Source organism: Phyllopteryx taeniolatus, chromosome 17 (assembly GCF_024500385.1).
Source record: "Phyllopteryx taeniolatus isolate TA_2022b chromosome 17, UOR_Ptae_1.2, whole genome shotgun sequence".
Classification (NCBI taxonomy): Eukaryota; Metazoa; Chordata; class Actinopteri; order Syngnathiformes; family Syngnathidae; genus Phyllopteryx; species Phyllopteryx taeniolatus.
In genome coordinates, this window is record NC_084518.1 from 5,819,358 (window position 1) to 5,841,605 (window position 22,248).

At 41.4% G+C, this 22,248-nt stretch overlaps 2 protein-coding genes across 3 annotated transcripts; both read right to left on the reverse strand.

The window, feature by feature from the left end:
- Positions 1-2,235: 2,235 nt before the first annotated feature.
- exoc3l2a (exocyst complex component 3-like 2a) lies at positions 2,236-14,330 on the reverse strand. Its single transcript, XM_061752427.1, has 13 exons — positions 14,113-14,330; positions 12,301-12,865; positions 11,385-11,602; positions 9,883-10,642; positions 9,670-9,784; positions 8,417-8,527; positions 8,235-8,335; positions 7,637-7,747; positions 7,420-7,555; positions 6,515-6,637; positions 6,268-6,423; positions 4,259-4,380; positions 2,236-3,037 (listed from the first exon to the last, which is right to left on the reverse strand). The coding sequence occupies exons 2-13, from the start codon at positions 12,843-12,845 to the stop codon at positions 2,716-2,718; spliced, it is 2,820 nt and encodes a 939-aa protein (XP_061608411.1). The 5' UTR covers positions 12,846-12,865; positions 14,113-14,330; the 3' UTR covers positions 2,236-2,715.
- Positions 14,331-15,989: 1,659 nt separating this feature from the next.
- ppp1r14aa (protein phosphatase 1, regulatory (inhibitor) subunit 14Aa) lies at positions 15,990-21,252 on the reverse strand. 2 transcript variants are annotated; one of them, XM_061751565.1, is made up of 4 exons: positions 20,940-21,235; positions 19,802-19,882; positions 18,993-19,025; positions 15,990-16,562 (listed from the first exon to the last, which is right to left on the reverse strand). In XM_061751565.1, the coding sequence occupies exons 1-4, from the start codon at positions 21,141-21,143 to the stop codon at positions 16,389-16,391; spliced, it is 492 nt and encodes a 163-aa protein (XP_061607549.1). In that variant the 5' UTR covers positions 21,144-21,235; the 3' UTR covers positions 15,990-16,388. The 2 variants fall into 2 exon arrangements, with proteins under 2 accessions (XP_061607549.1, XP_061607550.1); XM_061751566.1 differs by lacking the exon at positions 18,993-19,025 and having other exon boundaries at positions 20,940-21,252.
- Between the last annotated feature and the right edge of the window lie 996 nt (positions 21,253-22,248).

A 22,248-nucleotide genomic window follows, 5' to 3' on the forward strand; every position in this document is an offset into this window, starting at 1 on the left:
TCACTTCTTTGTGAACAAGTGCTTGAGAATATAGTCAAACAGTTTAAGGACAATGTTCCTCAACGTACAATTGCAAGTTCATCATCTACTGTCCATAATATCATCAAAAGGTTCAGAGAATCTGGAGAAATGACTGCATGTAAGCGGCAAGGCTGAACCAACATTGAATGCCCGTGACCTTCGATCCCTCAGGCGGCACTGCATCAGAAACCGACATCAATGTGTAAAGGATATCACCACATGGGCTCAGGAACATTTCAGAAAACCAATGTCAGTAAATACAGTTCGGCGCTACATCCGTAAGTGACTCTTGAAACTCTACTATGCAAAGCAAAAGCCATTTATCAATAACACCCAGAAACGCTGCCGGGTTCTCTGGGCCCAAGCTCATCTAAGATGGACTGATGCAAAGTGGAAAAGTGTTCTGTGTTCTGACAAGTCCACATTTCAAATTGTTTTTGGAAATTGTGGACGTTGGGCCAAAGAGGAAAAGAACCATCCCGACTGTTAATCTGTGAAGGCACCATTAATGCTGAACGGTACAGACAGGTTTTGGAGAAACATATGCTGCCATCCAAGCAACGTCTTTTTCTGCTTATTTCAGCAAGACAATGCCAAACCACATTCTGCACGTGTTACAACAGCGTGGCTTCGTAGTAAAAGAGTGCGGGTACGAGACTGGCCGGCCTGCAGTCCAGACCTGTCTCCCATTGAAAATGTGTGGCGCATTATGAAGCGTAAAATACGACAACGGAGACCCCGGACTGTTGAACAGCTGAAACTGTACATCAAGCAAGAATGGGAAAGAATTCCACCTACAAAGCTTCAACAATTAGTGTCCTCAGTTACCAAACATTTATTGAATGTTGTTAAAAGAAAAGGTGATGTAGTACAGTGGTAAACATGACCCTGCCCCAGCTTTTTTGGAATGCGTTGCAGCCATAAAATCCTAAGTTAATGATTATTTGCTAAAAACAATAAAGTTTATCAGTTTGCACATTAAATATCTTGCCTTTGTAGTGTATTCAATTAAATATAGGTTGAACATGATTTGCAAATCATTGTATTCTGTTTTTATTTATGTTTATTCATTGGAATTCGGGTTTTACATGTATCTTGCACTCAGGCAAATATTAATAAGCTTGGTGTGTACACTAATTAATAACTTTTAGTATTGCTCTGGACACTGTAAATAATAAACAAACACTGACATAGACCCTGGACAACTATAATCTATTTTACTGCACTTCTGATTGTTTACAGACAGCGCTGAACACGTCCTTTCTCTGCTGTGTACGGCAGCTAAATCCTCTCACGTTACCAAGAAAAAAGTGCAATGTGATAATTTTTGGGGGGGTCTGTGGGGGGGCTTGGCAGATTGTATGGAAAGTATCCTAGTTATTATTCTTTGTTATTTTTTAAACAAACAAAGACACCACTGCAATCTTTAATTTTTAGAGACACTGTATAAATGTGTCTATTGTATAGTTTCAGAGTATGGCACATCAACGAGTGTAACATCTCCCTTGGTAATTATTTTACTATTTAACGAGGAGCGCTATGCCTATGAAGTGCAAGAGGAGCGTAGAACAATCACTGCTGCTATCGGCTTGCGTTGTTCAGAACCCCGTGAGCAACTCTCCCGTAAAAAAAAAAAAGTTTTGTTCCTTGCTGCACCTTCACTCAGAATGGACGAGAGGAAATACCCCCCCCCCCCCTCCCCCCCGGTGGAAAACGTAAACTTGGCTCCAATAAAAGCATCCGTTGGCACCTGAGTGGACAACAGGAAATCTTTGTTTATTGAAAAATATCCTGTTGTTGGCCTCGGGGGAGTATGACCCTTCTTGTTATACAGAGAGAGAGTGTCATGAAGTATTCATGGTGGAGCCCTATATTTGAAGCTCTTAGAATGCTAAACAAAACTGCCATATCCTTAAGATAAACCAACTAAGACATGTGCGTGCGTGTGCATGTGTGTGTTTATGTAGTGGCAGCATTGCTTCTGCGTCAGAACCTGGTCTGTTTGGTATGTATTGTTTAGAATAGCAGCAGACTGACACACCCATGTTCAGGGACAACAACACCTAAAGTTAGAAGCGGGCAAATGGGAAAAGGACAATTGTTCAATAACAAAGTCTTAAGATTGAACCTTGGTGAGCCAATGAGGAGCAAGCTGATTTCCCTTAATTTTTCTCCTAACCGTCATTATTTATACCCACAATGACACAACTTAAATCTGCTCAATCTACCCAATCAATGGGTCTTTATTAGGGTTTCCAGCAATGGATCCATATCATTCACAGTGAGAGTTCAACACATCACTAGATACCATGTAGTATATAAACCAAAAACGGGTACAGTATATATGGCCGGGTAAATAAATGATAAACAACAAAGCATCATATCGAATTGCCTCTGCTATGGTGGCGTTATCATTTCATACTGATGTGGGCCGAAAAAGACTGAAGTTGAATTGTTTTTTTACGTGTCCAATGACTGTGTAGATGGGGAAAAAAACAACGCCTAAAGGTCATGGTTGTTTCAGAATAGTGTTATGTGAGTGTGAACAGAACGAGCAGTACCTCAAGTCAAGTTTCTTTACGTGGCTGGTTATATAAAAGATGGCACTATCATATTTTTTTTTGTCAAGGTGCATATACGTCTCATCCCATTACAGTATGACTGCAACTGCTCCTCTTACTTTCACACCAACAGCTATTCTTCTCTGTTCAATTTATTTGTGTCTTCAATGTTGTGACTCTCAGTGGATTGAGGTCTTGTGTTTCTGGTACTTTTCCTGCGGGTTCGCCTCGGTCGGTGCTCCGAGAACCAGTTGGTAACAGCCATGGCGAGACGCGAGAATCCCAAGCTGATGCAGTGCACCTCTGAGGTAATGGGGATTTCAGAAAAGACAGCATGATCCCGGCTGATTAAGGCAGAGCTGCATTGAAAGTCTTTGACTATGTTGAGGATCTCTAGACGCTCCGTCTGACGCATCATGCCTCGTATGTTCAGGAGGGTGGAGACGTGCTTCTGCCTGTTGAGAGGAAGGACACGGGGGTGATGAGTGGAAGGCGATGATTGTTAACGGACATAGGCTCTGTTGACTGTCATTAAGACAGTAAGGACTTTGAATCACATCCATCTGAGTCATCTGTTTCTGGGAAGGAGTGAATGATATTTGAAGCACATTGCAACCAGGTGGCGGCTCGTCAATAGAGTTTTTTTTTTTTTTTTTTTTTAAAGTTGTTGATAAAGCGAACGTTTTTTGGTTTGTGGCTCCATCACAGCTTTGTGTGCCTATTTTAAACACTGTAAGAATGTGTCAGCATGGTTAAATTAGAAGGGTGGAAACACCTCTTATACTTTGAATGTCATGTAATCATTTTGTTGACAAAACAATTGATTGATGTTCATGTTACAATACATGATTCCTTCAATACTTTTTTTCTTAGAAACAATTATAACCTTTTAAAGGGTAACAATTGCCAGTAATTCAAATACTCGTATCAGTAAAATAATTGATTTTCAAAAGGAAATTCAGTGGCCCATGTCTTTACCATTTTTGATCCAATTATCTGAAAATGACCCATACACATATTATTAGTGAGTAATATTAGCATTTCAAGCAGTAGTAGCATGTCGGTAAAGATTTTTTTAAGGCACCCAAAAACTGGTATCTCTTAAAATACCAACAGGGAATACCACAGGTAACAAAAGGGTGAGTCAAGCAGTGAGCAAGCATGTCAGGTCTCTCTATCCAAATGTGGCACCAGTCTGTCTCGTCCAAGGGTGACAGGAACAGGAAATACTCGGCATCAGCTTCCTGTCTGCTCTTTAGAGAGTTCTGCGTCACAGGCAGTAAGGTTCCCAACTGTCATCTCAGTCTTAATCTGTGAACAAACATCTTTGGCAGTTTTGGCACCCACCCACCCAGCCTCCCACCTCCCCCTACCCTGAGGTGTTTTTAGCCTTATCCACTCTCAAAACAACCCATTGCTGCTTTCCAAAAATAGCAAAGGTAATGTATGATATATTTCCATGCTTCTCTTCCTTGTTATGATCCATTGTGAGAAAAAAAAAACACATACATACTCATACATTTCCCTGTTTGGCTTGGTGCCAACAACAACAGTGTGAATGTGTGACAGTAAGCATGAATATTATAAGACCATTGGGGATACAGTGCAGAGAATTTGTTATCATAGACACATCCTGCCAGAAATATCCGAACACATTTTATTTGTTAAAGCCTCACCGAATATCTGGAAACGCTTTCACCAGGACAGCAACCTCCATCTGGATGGAGGGCGTGTCTTCAAGGAGAACGATGTCAGCCAGGTGGCAGATGAGACTGTCCAACCAAGATGAACTTGATTCCTGAAACAGACGTGTGATGGGAAATGTATTATTTACCGAATTACTATATTCATTATTTTATTCAATACAATGATTCATTCCTTCCTAAATGTTGTTCCAACCTCAAGGTTCATCATTTATACAGACAAGTCAATGCCCTGAAACTTGAACGCTGTGACAACACTGGCGAGGAATCGTTGTGTGGCGCATGGATGTGAATGTAATGTAATATTATTAATATAGAATGTAATATTTCTGTACTTTGCTCTGTGAATAAACCCAATGAAAGAGCTCCCAAAAATGATTTCTCGACTCCACAACAGTTAAATTTGTCAGCAAAGGTAAATGCACTTCTGATGCAAGCATATCATGAACAACCATTATAAGCAATTCTTAACTCTCTCGAAGGCCAGAGGGTAAAAAAAATATGTTGTTGATTTACCAAGTCAAGAACAAAACTACAACTCTGTTTTTTCTGGCCATTGTTTTCCTCCAAATACAGCGGAATTCTTTGGTTTGGCATTTGCTAAAAATAACAATGTCTTTTTTAAAGCGTCACTAAAAAGCTCGTTCCCATTTTCCATAGTCACTTCATTCCACGCCATCAAGGCCATCCCAGACTGACTTCAAAGTCGGCCAGCTGACAGGAACAGGAAGTTCCCTCTGAACACAGCAGCTTCCTGTTGTCAACTGAGGTGACGGACACTTGTTTGAACTCGGGCACAGAAAGGGGGCAAATGCCACACTGTCAGGCATAGTTGTTTTATAGCCTCTTCCCCCACAGGTTAGTGCTAACGTAAGCCAAGATCATCCATCTCCATCTCACTGACGGCAGCCATTTTTCAGAATGCACTCCTGTATCAACACTGTCTGGCTTATTCCTGACCTAGGATGTTGGAGGAGCAGACTCCATTCACAGCCACCAGCCTTGGCAGTGTATCCAGTACTGTATGTAGAGGAGAAACGCATGATCGTACATGACCACACTGGAACTCTTGGGCATCTTGGGATAGACTCCATCTTGCCCATGGGTATATACACCATAAAAATTGTTCAGTCATCAGGTTTCCATTGAAGTTTGAAGTGCTCTTGATCAATTTACTTTCTTCTTACAAAGACAATACACTGACTGGCCACTTTGTTGGAGACACCAGCAAACTCTAATTAGATCCAATACAAGAGCTGTATCAAAAAGTATGCCTTCATAAAGTTACTGTCAAATAGGTATGAATTTAACAATATACCAACAATCGAACAATAATTATTGCAGTTTGCAGTGGTGGAGAACTGCATCTCAAAAGACCTTTGTCAAATATTTTGATCCTTAAATCTATATGTCACCGCAATATTGGAAACTTTCGCTCATAAAGACTGGGATGCAATACCTTTGCATTTCATTTAACCAAGTTATGACTTGTAAATGACTGAAACGGTAACGATTACTGTAAGTTCGGTAGGGATTTCGTAACCGCTGTCTCGTCCATTTGTGAGTGCAACATAGAAATTTTGGTCATTTTTAATGTGGCCGTGGATCTACCTTATGATGCACATAATATCATTTGAAACTTTTTTGGGGCTTGTTTTATTTTTATTTGTTGAAGAGAATGTTGCTGACATCTCTTTGGCAGAATGTTTGTAATTCTTCCCCGGAGTGCATTCTACTGGAACTTGCAGCTAAACTGAAATTGTCTCGTAAATAACATCTATGTCAACAAAATGTTATAAATTCATCAAAAATGAAAAAGAGGTCAACTGTTGGGCCAAGTGCTTTGACAAGTATCAAATTAAACTGTGTGGTGTGACTCTGTAGTATCTCTGGCTTTCCCTTAGTGAGTAAAGCAGTTGCATCTTGTCATTTAACTCTGCATTACCCGATAATGTATTATTTTGTATAAAGTACAGACTCACCAAATCCTTAAAGAGTCCTTTAAGCTGTTTGGCCTCATCTTGTAAGCGGAAAGCCATCCTTTTTCTCATCTTGGAAGAAGTGCAAATGAGCCGTCCTCGCATGATGGCTCGGACATACTCCACCAACACCCGACGGTGCACTTCACCCACCAGCGTCTGTGTCATTCAGAAAATCCAAGAAGAATTTTGTCTCACTCGGCCTTCAGTCAAACATTAGAGAACACAGAATGTTTCTGTTAACACATACCTGATACGGTGGAGGATCCATCCTTCTGAACTTTTTGAAGTGTTGTTTAATGCTGGCTTCAATGGCCTCAAATGTGTCCGTGTTGTTCAACCATTTTCTCTTTATCATTTTGTCGAAAAACGGCTGGATATAACAATGGAATGACAATGGTTACAATATGAGTTATCTGATGAACACTTTCATACTGACTGTTTTAGTATTTTGCTGGTCTAAGGAACGGAACTCGCATATATGACAAGTGGCTGTGCAAATGTGACGTTAACAAGAAATAGAATCTGATCAGTTCTGTTCATCTATGCTGCTAAGGTAACGTTTTATTTCACTTGTACTGCTAAGTTAACATTGTGTAGCATTCTTTGCCTGTGCAGTTTAGGACATCGTCAATGAAATAGAAAGTAAATGTTAACAAGTACATGACATCAGACATTAAGAGCGAGTACTAAAGTCCAGCTAAGTCGTTGTTGACCCATATACTGTACTGTATATCATATAACACTGCCTATATAGGATAGAAAGTTTGGAATAACAATTGATCATCTAGTTAAAAAAGGGAGGGATCTGATACAGTGTATTTATTTCCCTATTTTATTGGAGCGGATTTTTCTATCTCAGCTGACATTGGGCGAAATGCAAAATATATTCTGGATTGTTCGGCAGTCAATCACAGGGCACAGACAACCATTCACACTCCAAATTACAGCACATTTGTCTCCGCAATTTAATTATATAATATTTGGATCTTGGATATTTGTCTTCCATAGTAACCCTGATGATGATGGTGTATTTTATTGTAATTTTTACCACATATTTTCTTACTTGTAAAAGTCAAGTCTCACAATCTTGCCCATAGCTGCTGTCTATCATTGGCAGTTTGTTTATAAAGACCTGGCTGAACATTTGCTCACCCTAATGTGCTCAAACAGCCTGTCAACCAGCACCCTAACAGACTGGTTGATGATCCTGTCAAGGGAGGAATTGGCTCTCGTTGCTGAGTCCTCGCTGGCCTGTGGGTCACACTGCCTGCAGCGCTCCACAAAGGATCTATAGTGTTCATAGATGACGTCAATATACAGATTCAGCAAAGGACTGAAAGAGATTGAAAATGTTTTTTTAATGTTATACCTGAGAGGAGGGCAGCTGTTGACTAGAGCTATGGTCCTGGAAACATATCCATCTCCTCGATCCCCAAACTCTGCCTGGGTCTCATGAAACATCTCCACTTTTCTCTGGAAACTGTATATACAATTTTCATTCAGGATCTCGATCTACAAAATAGTTGTCATGCTCTGCTAATGCTATTTTGCATGAAGGGCAACACTACATCCAGCAGATGATAACGTCGTAAGAAAAGATTGGTACATCAGTGGAAACTGTAAAATCAAAAGCAATCTTTTCAGTGACGCTTGTTGACTTCCACTTTTTTCAATAGGAATCAATTAAGATGGAAATAATCTGTTTCAGAGTCAAACAGGCGCCACAATAAAACATTTATTGACTGCATTGTAACTGTATTAAACAGACTTTAGGTCCTGACTGATACTTTAGGCCAGGTGTGTTAAACTCATTTTTGTCACGGGCCAAATTGTAGTCACGGTTTCCCTCAGAAGGCCGTTGACTGTGAAAGCATATAACTATACTTGTTTTTTTACACAATAGCTAAACTTGGCAATAATGTTAAGTATGCTTGCTAATGATTTCCCAGTGCTATTTTATAACTTACCTATAAAGAAAGTCAGCCAAACCGATGAGACTAAAACGAGCCACTCTTGCCCCTAGGAACTGGTTTACAGATGTAGACTTATCCAGATCTACTTTCAGCCTCTGAAATTGTGAAATAGATAACTGTTCAGATAGCTGTGTCAAAGTTATATCATGTCTTTAACTGTCCCCCCCAAAAAATACCTGAATGACCGAGCACGCGAGGTGGGACTGATACTCCTCTATGTGTAGAGTATGGGCCCATCGCCTCTCTTCGTCATCCAGAACCTGAATTAGCTCTTTCGTCACCTTCTCCTGCAAGTCAAATAACAAAATGACTGTGCGTCTGTTGTTACTTGGGATGTTCACGAATAGGTGGTGAATCGAATTGAGATTCGAGCTGGTGTGGGAAAGCGATCAGCTTCAGACTCAAATTAGTACAAATCTGAAAATATTATACGATTTACTTTAGTCTGACAAGAGCTACAACTGCTGCCACATCACATTTACTTTAGAAAATACAAACTATTTCACAATTTTTAGCCTTTTTGACTTACTGCGCATAATTTCTGCGCATGTGCACAGTTAGTGCACAATAGTTAGTTCTTGCAGTTGATCATGGATTACGGATGCAAATAGCCGTAGCCCCCCACCGACACGATGATCTGCACAGAAGGAGGTGTCCGATGGCCAAGCCCAAGGAGCTGCACGGATGTTTGCATCTTTTTGCACAATTGTCAAAAAAAATAATAATTTGTACCGGCATTACCAGATAACTAGCAACCCTTTATTGCTCAGTGACTGTTTTTGCCAGTGTCTTTATGTCTCAAAAGTGTTCCCTGTCAATTGACTGTCTGTTGTCGTACTAGAGTGGCTCCAACTACCCGAGACAAATTCCTTGTGTGTTTTTTGGACATACTTGCCAAATAAAGATGCTTCTGATTCTGACGATTCTGATGTTTATGGAAGACGGTGACCGCGGCAGAAAGATAGGGAGAAAGTTGTGCACGATCCAACACAGCGTGGCAGAACTAGCCGGCTTAGGGTTAGGGTTAGGAAGGCAGCTGGTCCCAGCCAGTGTTTGGTTTATGCATTTACGGCACCAAGACGGGTGCAAAATCAACCTGGATTCTACCTTTGGCTATGGTATGGCGAAGGACATTGGTGAAAGTAAACCATTTTAAACTAAAAAGAAATACTTTTGCAGGGGGAGAAGCGTCTGCCAAAATGCGCTAGTGTACTCTCTTTCTGTTTCAATAGTTTTAAAATAATTAAATTGGATTTTTCACTCTGACTTCCTGTTTATTTCGGAATAGTACAAGGAGTAACAATTTGATTCTGATTCGGATGTCATTCTTTACTGTCAACACGAATAGCGAATCGGGATTTAGAGGGTGAGTCCGAGCTCGAGTTGGTCCATGTTCTAAGGAACTGTCAAATCAAAATTGTTTTCTTACTTTGACAATATTGAGGCACTCCATTTCAAGTTGGTCCACTGTCTCTTGAGGCAGAATGGGTTCCAGAGAGGCATAGTTGATGGGTGTTGCGGTGCCAATGGTTCCCAGAACATCACTTGGAAAAAGAAACATGCAGTACGTCAACATTTAAAAAAAAAAAAAGGTAACTCGTATTTACATAGTATTACTGAGTACAATATACTGGTACTATACCGGTTGTAGATATTGTAGAACCAGTCCAACAGTGAGTAGACATCAGTAATCTGCAGTGGGCCGATGGTAAGGGTTCTCAGACGTTTAGCCACAGCTTGGTGATAACTTTCCACATACACCTGGAATGCAGAAAACTCCTCAGGGTAAATAGACACAGCATTCCTCTTTGCTGCATCCAGGTCATCGACCATCCGACTCTTAAGGCGCTCAAGGTATGATGCCAGCTGGCCAGCCTGAGTGTCCACCGGGTGTGGCAAGCTCCAGTCAGCAGCCTCCGCCACAGCTTCCCTCCACTTCATCTTCATCCGCCGGGGACGGTGGTTTTGTTGGATCTGTGGAACCACATCCAGATCTCGCTCTGGCTTGCTCTCTTCTCTGAGAGCCCAGGTCACATCAGCATGCTCCTCCTGTTGAATAACCAGTACCACAAGCCCAAGGTTGGGCCCAGCAATAGGCTGACGGAGAGACTCGCGCACAACATCCCACATCTCCTTCATCAAAGCCTCGTAGAGGAGCTCTACGTCCTTCTCTTTCCGGCGGCTTGAATCCAGTGTTGCGTTGGAACTGAGTGAGTCATCCAAGGATGAACATGATAGAGGGATTATGCCAGGAGGACTGCAGGGACTAAAAGTAGGATTGAGGATGGGAGAGGTTGGCGGTGGCAGGAGAGACAGCAGTTCACACTCTCGCTCCAGCTCCTGAATATGTGTGTCGGCAATGAGCAGGTCTCGATGGTTGACTAACTGCAGAATCTCCAGTACTGTTGAGAGCAAAGCATAGACTGAATTAGTTCCAGTAATTTGGAAAAACATCTGGAAATATAAGAGGATACATGTGGTCTGCCATCCATTCAGTCTTCTGGTTTCCACACCGCCAATCCTGCTCAGGGACAGGAGACAGCTACAGCCTATCGCAGTCAAGTATGGGCGAAAGGGAACCTAAACCCTGAATTGGTTGCCAGTCAATCGCAGGTCACATACATGAGTCACAAAGCCCTTCACACTCACGTTGACACCTTAGTGTAAGTCCACATGAATTACAACACAACTAGTGACTTAGGATACTGAGTCTGGTCTATTTTTGCACACTTTTCAATGACAAACGTTGTTCCCTGTGGAGTCAGTATACAGAAATGAGGTTACACTTCTATGGAGCAGACCCTAGGGTATGAGGAAGTGCAGTTATTTCCTGATTTGACAGTCTGTTGATTGAACCCATTGACTCAGTATTATGGGGAACTTTAGCCAGTAGCCATCTATAGGACAAGGAACCACTTTTGGTATTTTAAACTTAAGTGAAAATGCAGGCAGTCGGACCCTGTGACTTCTCCCAAGAATTTTGTCATTTTGAATTCCCAAATACCGCACCTCCATGAGTGCTCTTTAGAAACTGAAATGCCACTCGGCCAAACAGAACATACTTCTCCAAAACAAGAGATCTTCAGTATAGTATTACAGTATCACCTAAGGTCAGGGGCTTCTGATTGCTTTCTAATTCACTACCTGAGAGGGGCTCTCTGGTTTTAACCAATGGCTCCTCCTCTTCTTCTTCCTCCTCTGTCTCCTTTGAGGCCTTGTCGGACATGGATTCCCTCTTCAGCTTGCCATGACTGACCATCCTGAGGAAGGAGGACCGCCTAGAAGCCTCAGCCTCGCTGTCTGCACTCAGGTCCCCACAGGGCAGGCTTTCTCTGCGCTCCTCCTTTCGACGGCCGGTAATGCTGCACAGCATCCGCAGCACAAAACAAAATTGACAACGTACAGTAAATGAATAGCACTAGGGGGTGGGGGATAAAGATATTTCGCGCATGACCGCATGAAAGGCTCGGTTGTAGTTTTTGGTTATAGAAGAAATGTTCTTTTGAAAAGAGACACCTATTCAAACTGATATATAAGATACATAAGAAACTGCTTTCGATAAGAATAGTCCCATTCGGGAAGCACAGCGAGTGCACAACATGCCGCTGAAAGAAAGTCAACAGCATATTACATCACAACAAAGGAAATTAACACACTATTATACTGTATGCTGTTAATCACTATTAATTTGACAACAATTTCTCCCCCATTTTTTCATATTGACCTTAAGGATTTATATAATTATGTAAAAAGTGGCAGTCTTCTCATGCTCTTATACAGTCTTTGGAATTGACTTAATTTGAACATGCGCATTAGTTGCACATATTTTTGAGGAGAAGAAGGGAAAATTCCATCAGTTTACCACAATTTAATCGTGTCCAACCAATGTATATGATCGAATTATAAAAAACATTTTCAGCGCACACTGAAAAAAAGTCCTTTGAATTAACTTAATTTGAACATGTACATTATTTGCACATGATTAAAATGTGTTAAATTAACACTGTCAGTAAAAAGGCATTATTTCAGTAGCAAAACAATGATGTGTACCCATGCTCACCGGAACAGAGTCATAATTCCTTCTGAGCTCCTGCGTGGTCCTTTCCTTTTTTCCCTTTCAGTTGGGAGCGTGTTTGAGTCTCCAGGGCTATAGTGAGGTGAGTTGTGCCCCCACACACTCCGTCCAGATTTGCGGAGCCCCTTGCCCAATTTTCCAAGGGTTTTCAGTGGTGACACACCACAAATCCGCTCCAGGGTGCCTCTTAGTGGCTTTCCTTTAGGATTTCCCGCCCCGTGTCTCTCCGCATTGAGTTCATTTTCCTCCTCTTCTCCATCACGAGAGGACCTGAGCTGGAGGTTACCCCTCACCTCTCCCATGATGAGGCCCATGTCACCGGCATTCCTCTCATCCTCATCCAAATCAACATCCTCAAAAGGGTTCAGGTTCTTGTTCAGATCCTTTAGGTCGTGCAACTCCTTCAGATCATTAAGATCATTCAAGTCCTTGAGGTTCATGTCAAGTCTCGGTAGAATAAGTTCACCGTTCACTCTGGGGAACTCATGGCAGCTCTTTGACCTACCTGGAAGCTTCTTTAGAATTGGCATCGTTGCACTTGAAATTTGAACTGTTGAATAAGAACAGTTAAAAAAAAAAAAAAAAAGAAACTTTATTCTATCACTGAAAATATGCAGTGATAGTACATTAAGTACATTCTCTATTAAATACAATACACAGTATTAACAACAAACATTTAAAATATAGTATACATATAGTATGTGATGCCGTAATCAACAAAGCAACCATTCTGGCATTATATACAATGTATCATTTAAAAGTTAAAAAAAAAGAAGTTGTCACATGCTGGTTATCACCAATGATACATTTCTATTGTTTAAAAGACTCGCACTAGAAACATACACACATTCAGAAACAGACAACGCACTTCTGACTATGATTAGAGAGAATGTTCGTTAACACTGATACATAATAGTCACTGAAATTAAACTGTCACTGTTGGGTTTCATTAAAACTAGATTTAGTTTTGTGCTTATTCATCTTTTTCACATACAAGGTTATTCTGTGTTTTTATTGTTATTCAAATATGTAGGCTATATATCTGTGTCACATTACACCCTATTTTTGTCACTCTTGACACTTTTTCAAGTCAGAAACAAACCTGTCTAAAATGGTATGGTATGTTTTTAGTATAATATTCTACAAAATAATATTGCTCATATGTTAAGGTATATCATCATCTTTACAGATTACAGCCTTCTGTAACCCTTTGCTTTTCCCCCCTCATTGTTTACCTGCGTAATCTGTACAATTGTAATAAGATTGATGAGATGAGATTTTTCTTCAGTGTACTGCACTTTTACTTTTGTGAACATTGTTGGAAAAATAGAAATATTGCCTGACAGCTTTCAAGATTAAGAAAGAATGTTGGAGTGAAGGCTAAGGTAAACAAAATAATAACAAATGGTGGGTTTGCTTCAGAGAATACGAGGTTGCACTCAAAGGCCACATCATTAGATACACTCACACAGTTAAATGGAATCAAATACAACAGCTGTATGATTGTATAAGTAACAATAATGTTCAGGTCATTGTTTTGTAATTGTTAGTTAGTGGCAGTTCGCAGGGGTGTAACTCCCAAGAGCCGTTTCAAATATTGTGTACACGATTTCAAGGCATGCAGGGTTGTTGTACTGGATCTCATTAGATTGTGTGGGTGTACCTAATGAAGTGTCTGTTGATGAGACGTTACCTGTTTCCCACCTGTACGGAGGAAGACAACAAACAAAGCGCATCGGCTGCCTGAATGATGGCTACGACTAAAACACATCAAGAGTCCGATTCAAGCAGCCTTACCTGAGACGATATCCTTGCAGTGTTTCAGTAGCGCGTCATCCTGGGGTGTGCGGGATTTGTCTCTGTGTGTGACTGATGAGTGTGAGAGTGTGTCTGAAAGTGCTCATGGGCTCAAGAGAGCAATGCGGCTGCCCGTGGTTTCCTGGCGAGCTCTATTGTGGTGGAAGGTGATATGCTTTCCTGAGGAAAGGCCCGTCCTGTCGCTTGTACCCCTCCTACACCGGCAAACCTTCAGCCCCCACTGCTATACCCCACCCTGCATGCCCCCTTGGGAACCTTCTCGCTATGTTAATAACATTGAGTGCCTAGTGCAGGAGGTCTGGCCAAAGCATCCCCTGTGGTGTATTCTGATTTGATCATGTGCACACTTAGTCAGCGTGCATTAACCCCTCTAACTTGAAGGAATTTAAAGCACGAATCGATGCCCTTGGCCTTGAGTTCAAATTCCATTCATGCTCCAGCAGCAGCGTATTCTTCCTCAGCGGAAGAGTTTAGATCTGAACGAAAAGGATGATAAACACTTGGGTTGTTGCAGGAATGTTTGTAATATAACTCGAGGTCTCTGCTCTCATGTCACGTAAAGGAAACTGAGATGTTGGAGACGTGTTTGTGTTTGTGCATCAGTCTGCTTGTATTGTTGAGTTGCACTGTTGAGTTGCGCTGTGGCAACTTGCGGTAAAAATATTAATATAAAAGCAATAAAATAAGTTGAAATGTTCCGACAGCCCACGCGTAAACGCTTTCAGACTGTGGCCTACGCCTGTTTACAAAGCGGCTCCTTTCTGCCACCTAGTGTACAGTAGGAAATTGGACACACTGAGGCTCCTCTACGACGGTATGGAAATCATTACGAATGCGGCCTTTACTTACTCTAACGCAGCGATGAAAATATAATCAAAGTGAATATTTGTATGAAAAACATTTCACTGATAAAAAAAACTAGCTGATTGCGCACCTTTCGTCAACTATAAACTGTCTTAATCGGAAGAGTCCCTGTAGGCATATGCAGTTATGATCCTCATTAGAACAGAGTGCACCCAACAACCAATTATCTTTCTATGGAGCATAACATGGCATCTATGACAATTTAGAGTCTTCAATGAACCTACCATGCATGATTTGAACCCAGGTCCTCAGAACTGTGAGGCAGATGTGCTAACCAGTTCTCCACCGTGCTGCCCTTATATATATATATATATATATATATGTGTGTTTGTGTGTGTGTGTGTGTGTGTGTGTGTGTGTGTGTGCAGCATGTGGAAAGCGTGACACTGTTGACCTAATGACAAATGTCCTACATTTGGACGATATCGCTTCATATGCAAACCAGATATTGTAAGTGAATGTTCCATAAAAAAAATTAAAAAAAGTGAAACGATCAAACTATGAAACTATTCAAAAGGCAATGTTCTTTTTTATGTTCAAAAGTGCCTCGAGGTCATACTGTATTTGGTCAAAGATGTCATGTTTGAGACTACAGCAGAATGTCACATGACCAGAGAGAGACAATCACAAGCGTCGGCTTTAGAAGGACGAAATTTTTGTGGCTATTTTTCAAATGCAACTAAAATTGTAATCATGGAAATTTCCAAAAGCAACTGTAATTTAATTACACATTTTGTCCCAGTAATGTAATGGATTACAATTGCATATATTTTGCAATTAAATTAGATAATCTCGTTACATGTAATTAGTTACTCTGCAACACTGCATGCTGACAATATGAATACAAAATGAACAAATACAAAGCAAAAGAGAGAAGACGTACGGTAGCTCCTGCTCTAGTTCACAATTTATGCCTCAACTGAGTATTAAGCAGGGCCTCTCGATATGTTTATGATCATTAAAGTATCATAGGACATAAGTGCACAGTGCAATACAGTGTGTTACTTTTATTAGCAATTTGGTGTAGAAGCAAAAGCTCAAAACAGAAGCAATGAATGTCAGTGACATCATAAAATCAGTTTCACAACGTGGACAATGAAATTCCTTCATACGGCAAGCGAGACCTCCTGTAAAGGACAAAATGTTCGCCTTGCACAAAACATTGAATGGAATAAGTTGAAGGAACAGACACTTCCTTCCTGTCACTGTGCCACAACCACGCAGTTGACAGACTGGCACGAAATTCTCAAACCACCAATGTTTTACATATCCACTTGCATGGATTTGACGAACAAACTATATTGGTCATTAAATACGTGAGTGTTATGCGTTGTTGACAATTGAACTACTGTGTGTTGTTTGTGGGTGTATAATGGAGCCGGAGGTGTTCGTCAAAGGGTCTGGTTCTGGCCTCGGGTGTGGGGGGCACGGTGTGGGTTGTTGAAGTGATAAGGTTCATGGCGATGGTGGCTGTGGCTGATGACCGGATGCTCCACACCTTCACTCTGCAGCGCTTCCTCCTTATGAACTCCCTCCAGTTTCTCGATCAGCTCTGTGATGAAGGTCTTCGGGAGAACAAGGCACATGGCGATGTCACATCAAGTACTCTTCAAGTATTTTCCGCGAAAAATGAAGTTGTACAATTGCTTTCATTCTTGTGTAAAACAGGGCTGTCCAAATGTTTTGTTGAGGGTTGCATACATACTAATCTTTAATTCCTTCGTCTGTACTTTAACTAACTGACATCTGCGAACTCTGTTTTGGCTCTTTACCATTTTGTAAACCTTGGCGTTCTATAATGACTTTAAGTTCATCCGTTCATCATTGTGATATGTTGTCTGTTCCCGTGTTTAGCATGTTTTCCAATGATACCGTCCTTTTGAAAATAGGACAAAGATGAAAAAAAAGTTATAAAAATTTGAAACTCAGATTCAACAAAAAAGGTCACACTTAATCTTCACCGATATTGTTTTCACCAGCTTTAAGGATGTATAACGTTCTTAATATTTGTCACAGAAAAATGATACTTAGAGTATATTAAGATACTGTATGTCTGTCATATTGACAGGGAAACGTAATTGTTGAATTTTTTGTTGATTTATTAAAAAAGAAAAACTGAAATATCACACAGCCATAAGTATTCAGACCCTTTGTTGTGACACTCATATTTAACTCCGGTGCTGTCCATTTCTTCTGATCATTTTTGAGATGGTTCTACAGCTTCATTGGAGTCCAGCTGTGTTTGATTAAACTGATCGGCCTTGATGAGGAAAGCCACACACCTGTCAATATAAGACAGCTCACAGTGCATGTCAGAGCAAATAAGAATCATGAGGTCAAAGGAACTGCCTGAAGAGCTCAGAGACAGAATTGTGGCAAGGCACAGATCTGGCCAAGGTTACAAAAAAAATTCTGCTGTACTTAAGGTTCCTAAGAGCACAGTGGCCTCCATAATCCTGAACTGGAAGATGTCAGAACACCTTCCTGGAGCTGGCCATCCGGCCAAACTAAGCAATCGGGGGAGAAGAGCCTTGGTGAGAGACGTAAAGAAGAACCCAAAGATCCCTGTGGCTGAGCTCCAGAGATGTAGTCGGGAGATGGGAGAAAGTTCGAGAACGTCAACCATCACTGCATCCCTCCACCAGTCGGGGCTTTATGGCAGACTGTCCCGATGGAAGCCTTTCCTCAGTGCAAGACGCATGAAAGCCCGCATGGAGTTTGCTAAAAAACAACATGGTGAGAAATAAGATTCTCTGCTCTGATGAGACCAAGATAGAAATTGTTGGCCTTAATTCTAAGTGGCATGTGTGGAGAAAACCAGGCACTGCTCATCACCTGTCCAATAAAGTCCCAACAGTGAAGCATGGTGGTGGCACCATCATGCTGTGAGGGTGTTTTTCAGCTGCAGGGACAGGACGACTGGTTGCGTTCAAAGGAAAGATGAATGCGGCCAAGTACAGAGATATCCAGGATGTAAACCTTCTCCAGAGTGCTCAGAACCTCAAACTGGGCTGGAGGTTAACCTTCCAGCAAGACAACGAACCTAAGCACACAGATAAAATACCGAAGGAGTGGCTTCAGAACAACTCCGTGACTGTTCTTGAATGGCCCAGCCAGAGCCCTGACTTAAACCCAACTGAGCATCTCTGGAAAGACCTGAGAATGGCTGCCCACCAACGTTCACCAGCCAATCTGACAGAACTGGAGAGGATCTGCAAGGAGGAATGGCAGAGGATCCCTAAATCCAGGTGTGAAAAACTGCTTCATTCCCAAAAAGGCTCATGGCTGTATTAGCTCAAAAGGGTGCTTCTACTAAATACTGAGCAAAGGGTATAAATACTTATGGCTGTGTAATATTTCAGTTTTTCTTTTTTAATAAATCAGCAAAAATGTCAACAGGGTGCTGGGTCTAAATTAATGAGGAAAAAAATAACTGATTTTAGCAAATGGCTGCAATATAAAAAAAGAGTGAAAAATTTAAGGGGTTCTGAATACTTTCCATACCCACTGTAAAAGATGTTCCATATGAGTGATATTACCATTATCTTTTCAACTAAGTGAAGACATAATCTGCTGTTCTTACATTAACTGTGCATAAATCACTAATGGGGTTTTCATTATTACAAATTGTCAAGTCACTGACGGTGCAGCGGTTCACTCGCCTGACCTCGCCTGACCTCAATTTGTGTAGTGTGTGTTCAGTTCCCACTTAGTCATAGTGTGAAAGTGACGGTATATGGTTGCGTGTCTCTGTATGTGAGCCCTGTGATTGAATGGCGACTAGTCCAGGGTGTAGTCTGCTTTTCGGCCAGAGTCTGCTGGCTTTGGGAGGCTGCAGCTCCCCACAACATCCATAGGATACGCGGTGCAGAAAATGGATAGATGGACAGATTCAAAATTGCCATGTACAGTATGTTTATGTGCATAAAATAGTTCGTACCGTGTGACTGAATATGCAACAACCCTTAAGCATGAATTGAAAAACTAAATATTACCTCTGTGTCATTTTTACAGGTTTGAAGAAGCTCCTGTAAAAAATAAAAACAATGAATAAAGAAAAAAAGTGACACAATAAAGTACATTTGTCTCCAACATACAGTAGATACAGTAGATACCTCATCAAAGGGTCAAAGAACAAATTGATACAAAAAGACATTGCATTCAATGTTGGAGTCGTGATCTATATTAGAAAAAGATCTGCTGCAAAAATAACGTACAGTACAGTATACATTTTAAATGTCATGTAAATAAAACACAAGTAGCTCTCATCTGATTTCATTTAATCAAAGCAGCTTAAAGCAGCCAAAAAGGCATTTTAAAGTTTTTTTAAAATTTATTTAATAAGAGCCAAATACATCCAGGAGCCACTTTTTCTTTTGTTATACACAATAAAAACCAATCCAATGTAAATCAAGATACGCTAAGCATCCATCCATCCATTTTCTGTACCGCTTTTATCCTCACAAGGGTCGCGGGCGTGCTGGAGCCTATCCCAGCTGTCTTCGGGCGAGAGGCGGGGTACACCCTCAATCGGTCGCCAGCCAATCGCAGGGCACATATAAACAAACAACCATTCGCACCTACGGGCACCTCGTAATCTCATGCATTTTCAACGCAACCCTGCCTCCTTCCAGTGTTCTAATGTGTTCCTGTGTCTAATATTCATTTTATAATATGCCACACATCAATGAAAAAGACATCTGCTGTAAAAGGTTGGAGCCTCCTTTACATAGGAATAAATCAGCAATCAGACAAGGCTTTGTAATGCTATGAAAGCATTCAAAGTAAAGGCAAGTTTACATACCTGCAGTTTTTTAACACGTTCCACATCGTCAGGTAGGTCAATTAAGTCATCGATATTCACCTCTTCTGGCATATCTCCCTCCTGATACCAAAAATACAAACAGTTTAAAGGTCATGATGGTGTCACATCCACATAAAAACACGTGAGTGGGGGAATAAACAATAGAAGCTTGATTGTTTTTATAGTTATTCAAAGAAGAGCGACTGGGTTGATTTGTCAATTAGCATAACACCAAATTGAAATTATTCGACTTTTACTCACTTTTCAACTGATAAAAATGGTTTTGTTTTTTTTCTTCATGAGGTGGATCAAGTCAGAAGAGAAAAGTTCCTCGCATCCAGAGACGCGCATAGCTCGAAAACAAGATATTTGATCTCTCCCAAGAGTATCTGAAAACTTTGGCAAATTGCAAGGCAGTCATTTGTGCAAGCCGTGGGTTTTGAACACTAAAACTGTTGTTTCGGCATAACTGCGCCACCGAGGCCTGCTCCCTTTGAACAAATGGCCACTGTAGCTTTTGTATCAGCTGAGTGTCAGCGTCTGCCTCAGAAAGGGGTGTGTGGGGGGGGGGGGGGGGGGGTCACATTCATCCTCATAATGTCCCTCTTTATAGGTCCATTCTTTTTTTTCCTTTACAGTTTGGATGCATGCCACAAGACCAATTTGAAGACTTTATGTGCAAAATAAACGAATCTACCCTGCAATGTCTCCACACAGCTACAATATCTTGATGCACACGTTTACTCCTCTTGCTTATTTTCCTTCTCATTTAAGTGCCTCACAGTTCCACAATGCCCATGTATGGAAATAACTCCTAAGACAGATACAGATCTGGGCAAATTGGACTGCGGCTATTGAGGTTGCTTGCTTGGCCTTGTAAGGAAAAATGGACCTGCCCACATGCCCACATGCCCACCTCTGTTCCCTCTTAGAACAATTGATGGATAACGCGAGTCAGGACTGACAAATACTGTTTCTTCAGTGATCCCATACTGTCGAGTTTCAGCTCATTGCAATGACAATTCAAAACTAAATTGGCAAGTATTTTGGTACCCGCAATAAACCTAAATGTCTGTTTTCAAATGTGGTCGTGATTAAAAGGAGATGAGCGCACGTGTTTTTTTTCCCTGGGACCCACCTGGCCAGCATAGAGCACGTCCAGGCGCTCATCAATCCACTTCTCCACATCGAGGCGTCTTTGCAGCTCCTTCCGGTTGTATTTCACTGTGACCCGGGCGTGTCTCTTCAGGGCATGACCGCCGTGTTCCTCAAACGGTCCTTCGTCTGCTAAGAGTGCGTTCTCTCTTTCCCCGCGTGTCGTCCCGGTCCGGTCAGCTGCCATGTCTGCTCTGGACTGGTCTGACTGGTTTCTTTTTTTCCTTCTTTTCTTTTTTTTCCCCCCACAAGCTCAAGTGGAGAGATGCGCTGGGAGGCGACGACAACTCAGACAGGGCACAGTTCTGGAGTGTGTTTCTTTTTCTTTTTTCCTCTAAATTGTCCTTCCATCACAGTACGTATAAATGGAAGCCCATTATTGTGACACGTCTACGCTTTTTTGTTTAACACTGTTTAACATTACATTGCTTTTAATGTAAACTACTATCTACGTTCTTTGCGTTCACTATAGCGACGCAGGGGCCGTGTCGGATGAGAACTTTAACGGTCCTCATTTGGGACGCACAGGGATCGCACCGGAGTTGGCAAAAGTACTGTAGGCTATAGTAGGAGCTAGAACAGAAAAGTGTGTTTAAAAAAAAAAAAAAATGGTAAAAGTAGAAGTACTGATTCAATTGTTTTACTTCAAAGGACAATTTGCAATTTAAAAACAAACAACAACAACAAAAAACACTTATTGTCATATTCAGGGGTGTCAAACTCATTTTTATCACTTTGCCGTATTTTAGTTATGGTTTTATCTCAGAAGGCCGTTGTGACTGTGAAACCATATACATGTTTTGTCACCTAATTGTAGTATTCCATACACACAACAAATTGATGGATACCTCATTTTAAAATCAGAAGTCAAGGATAATAGTTTGTTCAACTACTGTTCAAGTTACTGTAAAGAGGAGTTTGGCAACAGAAAAATGCTTGCAATATCTTAACGACGAGTCGGAATTGCGGGACAGATTTGAGCAAAAATGGTGGAAGTTGATGCATGCATTGATTTTGACACCATCCATCCATCCATTTTCTTCCGCTTATCCGAGGTCGGGTCGCGGGGGCACTAGCTTTAGCGGGGACGCCCAGACTTCCCTCTTCCCACTTCATCCAGCTCACAAATGCTCGGCGCCTCTCACCGTGAGCAAATCCAGAGTGGAAGAGAGTCCAACCCCTCTCGACAGGACTGGTACCAGAGGCTGGTACCCCTCTCGAGAGACTGGTAGTATATCTAGTCGGAACTTCTCGACCTCGCACACCAGCTCGGGCTCCTTCCCTCCCAGAGA